Source organism: Eublepharis macularius, chromosome 4 (genome assembly GCF_028583425.1).
Source record: "Eublepharis macularius isolate TG4126 chromosome 4, MPM_Emac_v1.0, whole genome shotgun sequence".
In the NCBI taxonomy this organism is placed as follows: Eukaryota; Metazoa; Chordata; class Lepidosauria; order Squamata; family Eublepharidae; genus Eublepharis; species Eublepharis macularius.
In genome coordinates, this window is record NC_072793.1 from 48,621,523 (window position 1) to 48,633,883 (window position 12,361).

The 12,361-nt window shown below is 42.1% G+C and overlaps 1 protein-coding gene across 3 annotated transcripts in view; it reads left to right on the plus strand.

Moving 5' to 3' along the window:
• Window positions 1–12,361, plus strand: part of CACNA1A (calcium voltage-gated channel subunit alpha1 A) — a 262,064-nt gene that overhangs the window by 155,049 nt on the left and 94,654 nt on the right. For all 3 annotated transcript variants that reach the window (XM_054976850.1, XM_054976848.1, XM_054976849.1), the window contains exons 25-26: window positions 9,656–9,752; window positions 11,193–11,353. In XM_054976850.1, coding sequence (XP_054832825.1) covers window positions 9,656–9,752; window positions 11,193–11,353 — 258 coding nt within the window. The remainder of the gene's footprint in view (window positions 1–9,655; window positions 9,753–11,192; window positions 11,354–12,361) is intronic.

A 12,361-nucleotide genomic window follows, 5' to 3' on the forward strand; every position in this document is an offset into this window, starting at 1 on the left:
TGGTTTAATCTGGAGATGTTTCAAGATTTTTTTCCCTATCCCACACTCCTGCAACACCATGGTGTTTATAGTTCAGTCATGACAGAGGAGCTCAGATTCAGTGTAGGAGCAAGCAATTGCAAAATGCTCAGCTTTGGTGTCTGGCCTCTGTGGGTTGAAACATCATGAAGCATGTTGGAGAGTCCTGACACTATCTTTGATTTCATGAAAAGGTGGAGGTCTGAGGCAGGAAGCTCAGACTGTGTGCTGTGACTCTTCTGTAACCCTGGCTGGTTTTATTTTTAGAGCTTATTGGCATTTTCAGGTAAAGCAAGTCTTCTACGCATATAATGTCTGTGGAGCTGAGTGGTGTAGAATGGCAGGAGGGACTAAGTCAGATATTATGATAAGTGCTGGATGAGGGCCCTGAGTTGGTGCTGTCATGTCCAGTAGCCTGACTAAGGCAGACTTGTGCCCTTGTGGCTTTTGATAATTTGTGTCTTAAAGCTAGCTGTAGTACAATCTTTCAGATGTTGTTCTTTCTTTTGACCATCTCAGTCAGCACAGTGTTGTATGCTGAGATGAATGCGAACTATCAATACATCCTCCAAGAGATTTGCATGTCTTGTGGTGGCCCAGCATGCAAATGGGCACACAGCCTACACTTGCACAGAGTTGTACATGTAGTGTGCTTAGCTTTAGAGACTAGATGAGGATCACATTTCCCTTTCAGAAGCAATACAGACAGTAAGAGCTATGACAGAGAACTTATGGTGCACTACGATAATCAGCACTGTATGGATCTAGAAGGGGAGTAACATGCAAATGCAAATAGCTCTGGTGTCTCCAGCATGGCACCTGTGAGAGCCATGCTGCCTGCCAACACCTTTCCTGGTGCCCAAGTGTTTTTATAAAGTAGATGGGGCCAGGTAAGGCTTCTGCCCAGCAGGGCTTCTGTTTAGCCACTGGAGATCTGATTGGCTGCACAGATTAACGTCATTTCAGTGGCAGCTACCACCACAGTGTTGGTTGTATTCTCTCTCTTACTCCTTTATCCTAGTATTTCTTTTTAATTACTCCTGTCTTCTGCACTTGCGTTTCCTTTGTGTGTGGCTATGCCTCTTGTGGTGGTCTTTTTGTGGCTGGCTCCACCTTTTGTGGAGCCATTTTGTGGTTGTGCTTACTATCTTGTGTCAGAATTCAAAAGGTGCTCACAGCCTCAAAAAAGTTGGGGACCCCAGATCCACCAAGAGCAATAACTAAAGAAGAGTGATGAAATGGGATTAATATGAAACATTTACTGACCTTTTAAGAGCTACTGCAAGCAACTTTGCAGGGACTTATTGGTTATGATGTTTCTCAATAGCTTATCATTTTGGATGAACCTCCCACCCTCTGCTGCAACTTTAGTTGTCTTTCTTTCACATACCCCAGATCATTAGTGACCTAGTTTATTCCTCTATTGTCTGTCATCAGTTCCATCTAAGCTCATCAGTGCGTAGAATTTTTTTTTTTAACCAATCATGCTGGCTTCAGTTAATCGTACAAGGATCTATATCGTTGTTTTGGTGTGTTGCTGTCACATGACTGTATATACTACACTGTACTCGTGTCATATTACTTCATACTGTTGCATTAGAAATAGCCACGCCAGCGTCCAGAGATGCATTTTGTGGCCACTGTCATGAATCAGAACTGTTGATAACACCACAGAAAAGAGAAGGTTACTGTCTCTCTCTTTGCCCTTCTACTTTTAAATAGCAAATTGGTTATGGTGGTGAAAACTTGGCCTCACTATACCAACACTGAGATCTGAGGTTAGACTACAGCAATATAGCCTTAGTATGAAAAATCAATGTAGCTATATGGAAGGTGCCATATTTATATCAGCTTTGAGGTAGGGATGGAGCTACATTTTAGATGGTCCTGAAACTTTACTGCCTAATTTACTTTCTACAACATGTGGTAAGGCATGCATCCTAGTCATGTGCATGTTTAACTGGAACCAAGCCCTACTAAAGTTCACTGGGACACTGCCTATTAAATGTATGAAGGAGTGCAGACAGTTTTTCAGTGGAACCTAAAACTAGGAATGAGCAAATCCTAACTGAGGACTAAAAATGCAGAGAAGAGCTTAAGACATGTTTCCACTAAACAAATAATTTGCAGGGACAGTACTTCAGTTTTCCTGTATACTTACTTAAGCACTAAACTCTGAGCTTAGGTTCTAGTCCCAGTTCACACCTTTACACTTGCATAAGATGAAACAAAAAAGACTTATGAAAAAGACCCAGTGGCTGGTGTTAATTTTGTAGCAAAAGGCACTCAGCATCTTGCAAGAGCAACCCTTTAAGTCGGCTAGTGCTGATGGGGGTGGAACCACAGATTGGAAATTTGTCTTAAATTAACTTCAAAATAGAAACAAGAAAATCTTAATAGAGGAGGTATGTAAAAATAAGCGAATGAAGAAACAGATGGTGTATGAAGAATAATAAAGGAACAAGGGGCATACACATCTAGGGCGAAGGGTAAGATTGTGTAAAGAACAATTGCAATCTGTATGAGATGCCGGTGAACTTTGAGGAAGGGCAAAATAAAATTTTGGGAAAGGTGCCAAGCTGTAGTCCTTTGCCTTCAGTTTATTTAGAGGAAATTTGAGGATGAGCAAGGACAGACAGAGTTGTCCTTGCTGTAAGAAATGCAACCACATTGACCAGTATTGTTGGAAAGATCCTAGTTTCAGTATCTATACCTGGCATGCAGGATTTACTCAGCATCAGAGCTTTGACCTTACTCAGCCTAAATGAAGCCATAACCTGAAGGAAGAAGCTAAAGAGAAAATTAATGCCCTTCCTCAAGCAGACAAAGCAGTACATTTGGTGAGAAACACTGCTGGACAGAACTAGCATGGGGTATGGGTTCGTCAAGGTTTATGTTGTGTGTTCTCTTTCTGATTGTTACTCACTTTCCTTGTCTCTTCCCTTTCACTGCCACTTCACAACAGGAGCAACTCACGGTAAAGTCTTTCTGTCTGTCTTTCTCACTCACTCGCTGGTACACATTCTATTTATCTGTGTAATCTTGGTTATGCATCACTTTTAAGTGGCTAACACCATACAATAGCAACAGAAGACATCCTGGAGCTCTTTCTGTTTCTCCACACAGCAGGCATTTTATTGGCTCTGTTGTATCTCACGTTGACTTGAGCTTAGTGTCTTTAACTGTCCCAGTTTCACCCTCTGGAGGTCCAGGTTTTATTTGTAATAATTCTAAATTAGGGACAGAAGACCTATTGTGGTCCAGTGGTCTGTGGGCAGAATATTTGACTTTAGCTTGGGAAAATATATTCATCTCCTACCTGCACCATAGACTCATTATATTCTCACATTCCTAGGGATCAAGGACAAGGAGGGTTTGTCTATAGTGCTTGGGTCTAGTGTCATTAGAAGAAAAGCCCTCTGGAGAGCAGAGGGTGTCATTTCCATAGACAGAGCATCCCCACAATTCTGTTCTAACATACAGATAAACCTTTTATCTCTATGGTATGGCTCTTCTGATGAGTGCTAAACATTTGTGCCGAACAAATGCAAAATAATGGTATGCCCTAGCCAGAGAGACTATTAAGAAAGCATTTGATGAGCATGGAATTTCCCACTTTGTGCTTATAATACTGTCCATTAAAACTACCAAGAGAAGTGATCCAGTTGTTACAACATCAAGGCACAAGCTGAAACCTGTTGCCTTTGTGTCTGGCCTTCAGGACTTTAATCAGGGGCTCATATTCCAGAGGCTCTGTTAGTTCTCCCTTAAGATGGAAGCTATGTTCAGTCAGATGTTTTAAAACCATCTCTCACAATGACAGTTTTTTCCAGTCTTTTTAATAGTACAATGCTGTTTACATGTGCTGAAATAGAATTTTTAAAGGGTCAGTGCACCGGTTAGGAATTATAACCGGTGAAGCAGTGGCAGTAGCAATATGTTTCTGTTGATATTGTTAAGGATCTAAGACATTTTCTTAAACTGTAATTATAGTGTATTACTTAGATGTCTGAAGTGAGACAGTATCTGAAAGTTTTTGTTGTAACTGATTTAGAGCTAAGCTACAAGAGACGAATTATACAAGGACGTGCACATGAAGAGAGTCACAATGTTAGCTGGGAAGCTGAGTTTTAAAAGAGATTGGAAGGATTTGTCAATTTCCCCTCTCTACAGAGCCAGGGGAGATCACCTGAGAGGGTTTGTCAATTTCCTCTTGCCTTCTAGAAGGAGAGATGAAACTGACAGAGCCTTATACATTTAGCTTATTGGAGGCATATACCTTAGCCTTATTGAGTGGGGGTTCTTCTAAATTGCCTGATCCCTTGATAATTTAAAGACAGTTTGACAAAACAGAAGGATGTAAGGCTCAATACTGAGAGCCTGAACAGACCCAGAGAGGTTTGGTTAAATAAGCTTGCACTAAGTAACAGGGAGATGTGGCACTCATCCATGATAACAAAACAGTGCCAACACCATACAAATATCTCCAGATATTTTAGTTACAGATGCTTCTCACAGGCTGAGAAAGATCTAAAATCACTGTGAGCCACTTTGTGAGTCAACATCCCATCCAAAACCAGTGCATCAGCTCCCAAGTGGAAATCAGCTGCAGAGAATTTGATCTTAAAAGCTCATTGTTTGGCACTGAGATTGTGGCTGAGCACTGGAAGAATGTAAACCCTGTTTGACAGTTTAGTAGCATCATTATAGCAGGTATGGGATTATAGTAGCATGCTTCTCAGAAGAAACTTCCTAGATTCCCAACCTCGATTGCTTAGGTTGATTTGGATTTTTTTTTTTACCTAGGAAAGTAATTCTGATTGCTTAGGCATCCGAGCTGAATGTTACATAAAGTTCAGAGAAAAGATGCACTTGTCAGTATTTCAATAATACATATGCTGTCAATGTGTCTATCATGCTACTCTCAGTTTGCATTTTTGTATTCAGACAATAACATTTGAGTCGGTATCTCATTTACCATGTAACTGCTCATCCTACTTTTGGCATGTTTGCAGTGACTTCTGTGCATTATTTGAAAATGGAGAGGGCAGTTTATATATTTTTCCAAAGTTAGAATGGAACAGAGACTTCATAAACAGTCTCTTTTCCTACTTTCCTTTTGTTTTCCCTTTTTCTCAGTAGGAGTAAATGTGCTTAAGCAGGGCTCATTTTGAGGGGGAACGCACAGGAATGCAGTTCTGGCAGTTCCCCAAAGAGGTCACATGTCAGGTGGCCCTGCCCACCTGACTCTCGACCTTTTTGGGCTCCTTTTGGCCTGGATTGGGGCCGTAACAGCCTGGATTGGGCCTCTGACGGGTGGTGGATCACTCTCCTGCTCAGCAGTGACCCAATCCTGACTATTTTGGGCCCCTTTTCTGCCATTTTCAGCCCCTTTTTGCCATTTTGGGCCCAATTTCGGTCCTGAATGGTCAGGATTGGGTCCAAAACAGACAGGATAGGTGATGTCAGGGGATGTGGCATATGCAAATCAGTTATGCTAATGACACACTTCCGGTGATGGCAAGGGGCATGGCATATGCTAATGAGTTATGCTAATGAGTTCCTCCAGCTCTTTTTCTATGAAATGACCCCTGTGCTTAAGGTAGAGGCAAATAGAATTAAGACTGTTGGAATGGCTGATACTCACACTTAGTGTATATGATACCCTCGTCTTAGTGTGTGTGTCATGCACTGAGGCCAGTGCTGGAATTTCTTCTAACAGTTCTCTACTGGAGAATACTTCTTTCTAAAAGTGCTAGCTTTCCATATGCAATGAGCTTTTGATATGGGGAGCATTCACACAGTTCATATCCCCTGTTTACATTCTGTAATGGTACAGTCCCCCCAAATATTTTGCTGTGTGCCTTTTCTGAATATTTTAATTGGCTCCACATCTCATAAGTCCCAATGAATAGAGTTCATATTGGTAACATTCTGTAACCAGAATACCCTGGTCGTAGTTTATGTAAGTGCCTTTAAGGATGTGCCTCAGAAATGGAATGATTCTGTAGATGTCCCTTGATATTGATCATACTAATCTCACACTATGTAATCCGCCTTGGGTCTCAGCGAGAAAGGCAGACTGTAAATGACATAAATATAATAAATAAATGTCTATGTGGCCTTTCATTTTGTGGCAGTTCTGTAATAAGCTTGTTGTATTTCTCCCATTTTGGTAGCTCTGTAGAATATATTTGCAGAAAACTGCTACACTTCCCTGTTACTCTTCACTGTGGTGTGGATTTCTGTAGCAGAAATAGCACTATGTGTTGGCACTGTAATATGCCTTCCTTTATTATTTTTCCCCCACATGTGGAATATTTATGTGATTGTGTGCATGAATACATAGTCTAAAGGAGGGGGGCTGAAAAATTTAAGTAATGGTTTGATAGTGGGAGATTAGATGATCTAAAGATGGGGGCAAGATACTCCCAGGTAGCATAGAAGGAAACACACAATGCAGTTCTAAACAGAGTTGCACCTGTCTAAGTCCATGAAAGCCTTAGAAGGGTATAGGTCTGCTTAGCATTGCACTCAGTCTTGTAAAAGCACTAGCATGTTTAAACGCTACACAACTGTATCCCAAAAAGTTTCTGTATAATCTCCACATACAGGGCACACGCTGTATAAGATCAGTCAAATCAGTTTGGGGGGGAGGGGTTGTGGTGCTCACCCTAGAGTCTTTCTCTGTCAGGCCACTCCCCGCACCAAAGATTACTGGCATTGATTGTGTGGGCCTGGTGTGGGATGTTGAGGAGAGTCTAGCCATCTGTTTGGTTTATTGATCGCCCAGCAGACCAGCAGCTGCCTTGCCTAGCCTGTTGGAGGCAGTTGCTGGCTGGGCCTTGGAATACCCATGGCTTTTGGTCTTGGGGGATTTCCGTGTCCATGTCGATGATGCTGCCTCTTCACAGGCTATGGACCTATTGTAATCCATGGTGATGCTGGGACACTCCCAGTTTATATTGGCTCCCACACATCCAGCAGGGCACACACTGGATTTGCTCTTTGGGATGGGGATTCAGGTGGAGCTGGATCTGCCTGTGGCAGTGCCATGGTTGGACCACTTCACACTGAGGGCTCATCTGGGCACCTCGACCCCCCCCCCCCCGGGGTCTGGGTGACGAGCTGATTTATGCTTGCTCATGGAGTTTGATGGATCTGATTGGATTCCAGAATGCTCTGCATAATCTGATGCTTCATTAGATGGGCTGGTAGAGGACTGGAATACCTCTCTCTCTGAAACCATCAGTAAGATTGCTCCCCGTCTCCCTCTCCGCTCCCAAGCCAAAGTGGCCCCTTTGTATACTGAGGAGCTATGATGGTTGAAACGGGACCTGAGACAGCTAGAGTGAGTGTGGTGGTGGCTCCATGATGAAGCATCAAGAACATCTTATCGGACATACACAACATTTATATGCACTCCCTTGCCCAGGTGGCTCGTAGCTTTGAGCTGGGGTGTCACCAGTATGCAGATAACACCCAGCTCGGTTTATTGATGGACAGCCAGTTAGATGCCACCCTAGATTCCTTGGCTATGGGTTTAGAGGCTGTGGTGGAATGGTTATATCAGAGTCACTTGAAGCTGAATCCTCTGAAGATGGAGGTTCTGTACCGGGGTCATGGGGCAATGGATTGGGGCCCTGGCTCTTAACCTTCGATGGTGTGTCGTTATAGCTATCGCCAACAGTGAAGAGCTTGGGTTTGTTTCTGGATGCCACACTTCCTATGGAGGCCCAGGTCATGGCCATTGCCAGATCTGCCTTTTTCCATCTTCGGCAGGTCAGGCAATTGATGCCCTATCTCTTGCCCCAGGACCTGGCTTCAGTAATTCATGCGATGATCACCTCCAGGTTGGATTACTGTAACTCACTTTATGCTGGGTTGCCTTTGGGTTTGACCCGGAAGTTACAACTGGTCCAGAATGCAGCGGCACGCATCCTTACGGGGATGCCATTTTGGGCACATATCCATCCTGTGCTGTACCAGCTGCACTGGCTTCCAGTTCAGCTCCAGATCCAGTTCAAAGTGTTGGTTTTAGTGTTTAAAGTCCTTTACAGACTGGGACCTACATACTTGTGGGACCGTCTCTCCCACTATGTCCCCTGCAGGGCCTTGCGCTCTACTGATAAGCAGCTCCTGGTAGTTCCTGGCCCGTGGGACATTCGTCCAGCCTTGACCAGGGCTAGGGCCTTTTCATCCTGGTGGAATACACTCCTGATTGAGATACGGGCCCTGTGGGACCTGTTACAATTCCACAGGGCTTGCAAAACAGAGATGTTCTGCCGGGCCTATGGTTGAGACCCAGTGAATTGTCCCCTACCTGTTTGCCACATCCCATGCTCTGCTGGAAGCCACTCTGGCTACTGTGCCGCAGCTGTGTATATGTGTTTTATTAGATATTTATTATAGCCTGAATTGATCATGGTGCCAGTTTGTTTGTATTTTATGGTATTTTATGGTTTTTTAGATATGTATATGGTTTTACTTGTGTAATATATGTTGTTAGCTGTCCTGAGCCCGTTCACGGGGAGGTCAGGGTATAAATGTGATTAAATAGTTATTTTATAGTTGGGAAACATGAGCAGTTTATAGTTGGGAAACATGTTATTCATTTATATATTTATTTAATTTTTTTAAAAAAAACATTTGTGTGAGGTGCTGATGAAATGCTTGGAGCTTTTTCTCTTTCCTTTCCATTTCTGTATTCTGAGATATCTACTGTGCATAGTTTGGTGAATGCTGTTGGCTGAATTAAAGCAGCTTGTGAAAAATTTACATGGAGAATAATAATAAATCTGGAATGGTAGCCTGCATCCCAGGGAGGATAATCTGACTAGTAATGGTTAGGTCTAGAAAGAAATGGGGGCTGATTTCAGTACTTTGTATGAATGCTTCTGTGGTACTTATCAATTGGTATGAATAAATGTCTTAAAGAGAGGCACATTATTCCTCACACCTTGATACAACTGCAAGTCACAGCTCCTTCCATATCTCTGGAGGACTAAAAGAATGGACAGTAAATGAATTAGAGAGTCTGTATCCACCAGCATGCAAGAAATAATCCCCTTAGAAAGCATCATAGTTAGACTAGCCTTTATTCTAATATGAGGAATGCGTGCTTACAAGACTGAATGTGGGGGTTTCTCAGCCTCTTGGGAAAGCCTCCCACAAGGGTGTTTTTGATGACATTAAATGAAAGTATTTCTCAAGAAGGTGAAAGCTGATTGGGTGAATGAAGAGCTAATAAAAGAGCATTCTAATAGATACAGTGATGGTTGGAATTAGAGGCATATGAAGGGGAATTTTTCAGAAAAAAACAGGAAGAGAGAATAGATTGCTACATGAAACCGTAGGTAGGACAAGCAAAACAGAATAGTTTCTGGAATGACATCTGAGTTTGAGTAAAGGTTAGGCTAAGCTTCTATAACATGGAATCCCTGTGCAAGACCTTTTAAGGAGTGTGGATGACAAAAAGAGTAAAGTAACATAGGTGTTCTCCACGGCATTCTGGAATGCATCGCCAATAAATGGCTGCAGATATGGGTTCCATTGGCAGCTGTTTACTGGAACAGTGTAAAGATGCGGGCCTCACTTTTTTCGTGCTTTTCTGTCCCCACCCAAAATATTTCTACAGAGGAAGTAAAGGGAAAGACATCAATACCATTAAATCCTTGCGTGTCCTTCGTGTCCTTAGACCGCTCAAAACTATCAAGCGCCTGCCAAAGCTCAAGGTAAGTTCAAGGTGGGTCATGGAAAAATTCAAAAGAGGATTTGGAGTGGTTTGAATGGGTAAACAGTAGTTTTAAAGAGAAAGCGACATGAATGTGGTTTAAGTGGATAGAAAATTCAGACCGTTTTATAACATTGCATGGAATTAATATTATAGAGGAAGGATGCCTGTGTTCTGTGATGAGCATTATCATTAGATTGGAAATAAAGTTGCATATGCTCCAATTATCATTATTTCCCAGAGACTCCCTATTTCTGGTCCTTGGTCCTTGGTAAATTACCATCCCTATTTTGCCTTTTGTGGTATGTTGGGATACCTATTGATATGAACAAATCTTCAGGTGTTGGCCTCCTTTCCTGTGTCTTGAATCTTTGAGTAGAGAGAGGCAAATGCACTTTAATAGGCTTGTATGTAAATGGTTGTGTATGCCCACAAAATTCCAGGGCACTGTTTCCGTTCCATCCCTCAATCTCACAACTGTCTATCTAGATGGTAACATTATTCTGTATTTTTAAAAAAGAAAATTTAGAGTGATGTTACTAAGATTCAAATTAGATTTGACTTTGGGAGATCATAAAGAGATCTGACTGGGATTTTTAAGAGTAAATAGCAGTTGCCATTGTGGAGGATTATTTGAAGGGATTTTAACCCAACATTTTTTTCTGGACCTCAATTCCCCCTTTTTCCCATGAGTTACAATTTGCCCTGGGTCAAGAAGGAATACAGGGATTATATGAATGCTGAAAGCTTCCCACTTCCCAGGACAAACAGCAGTTTGAATCTAAGGCAGGGTAGAAAGGGACTGAACTTGGGGAAATGGTGCCCCAGTGGTGCATCATCGCAGCCTCAATCTGAATTTCCATCACAGATGCACAAAAGGCTGCTATTTATTATTTCAGTATCTGTAGGAGAGCCATTCACATATCCCCCAACATCTTATCTAATTTGACCCTAATACACCAATGCCAATGAAAGATTGTCTAAGACAAAATAAAGGAATATCATGTACAGCTAACAGAAAAATGCATTCAGTTGTGTGAAATTGGAATGTGTATGTGTGTGTGTATTCACATGTTGTAGGTATCGTTGAGAGAAAAAGTGTTACAAACACAAATGACCCTATTTTCATTTGTCAAATGTTGGAGCATATGAAACACCACCTTTCCCTAATAAGAATAATACAGCCTTCCCCTTCACTGCACTTCATGCCTGGATGAGCTGCACTTACTACTTTTTTCCTGTCATGTGGCTCTGCCAGGTGGTAACCAGGTGGGAACAAGTTACTCTGTTCTGAGGATACTCATTAACGTACATATAAAGACATAATCATTGCTGTGAACATCAAAAAGGAAGGTGGTTTGGGGAGAGCTGATAGTTTGAAAGAAGGAAATATTTCTGTGGTTAGCTAGCAATCCTTACCAGAGCCCTCTGTTTTTTCCAGGCTGTCTTTGATTGTGTGGTGAACTCGCTCAAAAATGTCCTCAACATCCTCATTGTATATATGCTCTTCATGTTCATCTTCGCTGTGGTGGCTGTCCAGCTGTTCAAGGGCAAGTTCTTCTTCTGCACTGATGAGTCCAAGGAGTTTGAAAAGGATTGCAAGTATGTCATTCCCATCCATCTGTCACTAATCTGCATCTGGGATCTCCATCCTGGGTATGAAAGGAAGAGGACCCTAGATCTAACCTATGTATGCGGTCACAGTCATATGAGATTTTTGTGTCTTCTTCCCGCTTCAAACTGAACTGCAGCATGCATGCAGGAGTTTAAGCTTTCTCACCCGGAGCACAGACTACCTGGGGAGGAGCTATTTGGCCTATTGCAGGTCACATGTCTTTGTGCTTTTCCACAACAGACAAATAGTTCCCTCCCCAAACCATTTCTGTTCAGGTAACAGTGCAGAGAGGAAGGCTGAATCACATATGACTGTGAAAGAGTACACAGGTTGGGTCTCGGATTCCCATCCTGTGAACTCTATCTTACGGAAATCAACTCGTAATTCAGTCTGAGAAAGGACATTCATACTTATCTGTTCATATCTTCCTTCTGTTCCTCTTATCTAGCTCTCCACTTTTGATTGTTGCATACTGTTAGCACCACTATAAAACGTTCTTCCTTTCACTCTCTTCAGTATAAACAGTTCAACTTGTGATTAACTTGACCTCATTATCTGATTTGATTATACATAGCACACAGGCTAGACCTTACTGGAGCTGTTTTAAAAACACATTCCTGTTTTTATCTGGTAATTCAAAATCCCTACAAAATCTCTGGGATCTGTACTGCAATCTGAAAAGTTTTTTATGTGTGTTATGTGCAGTCAAGTCACTTCCAACTTATGGCGACCCTATGAATAAAAGACCTCCAAAATATCCTAGCCTTAACAGACTTGCTAAAAGCTTGCAAACTGGAGGACATGGCTTTCTTTATTGAATCAAGCCATCTCATTTTGGGTCTTCTTCTTTTCCTACTGCCTTCCACCTTTCCTAGCAGTATTGACTTTTCCAGCAAATCTTGTCTTTTCACAATGTGACCAAAGTACGATAGCCTCAGTTTTGTTATTTTAGCTTCTAGGGAGAATTAGAACCCACTTATCTTTTTGGCTGCCCA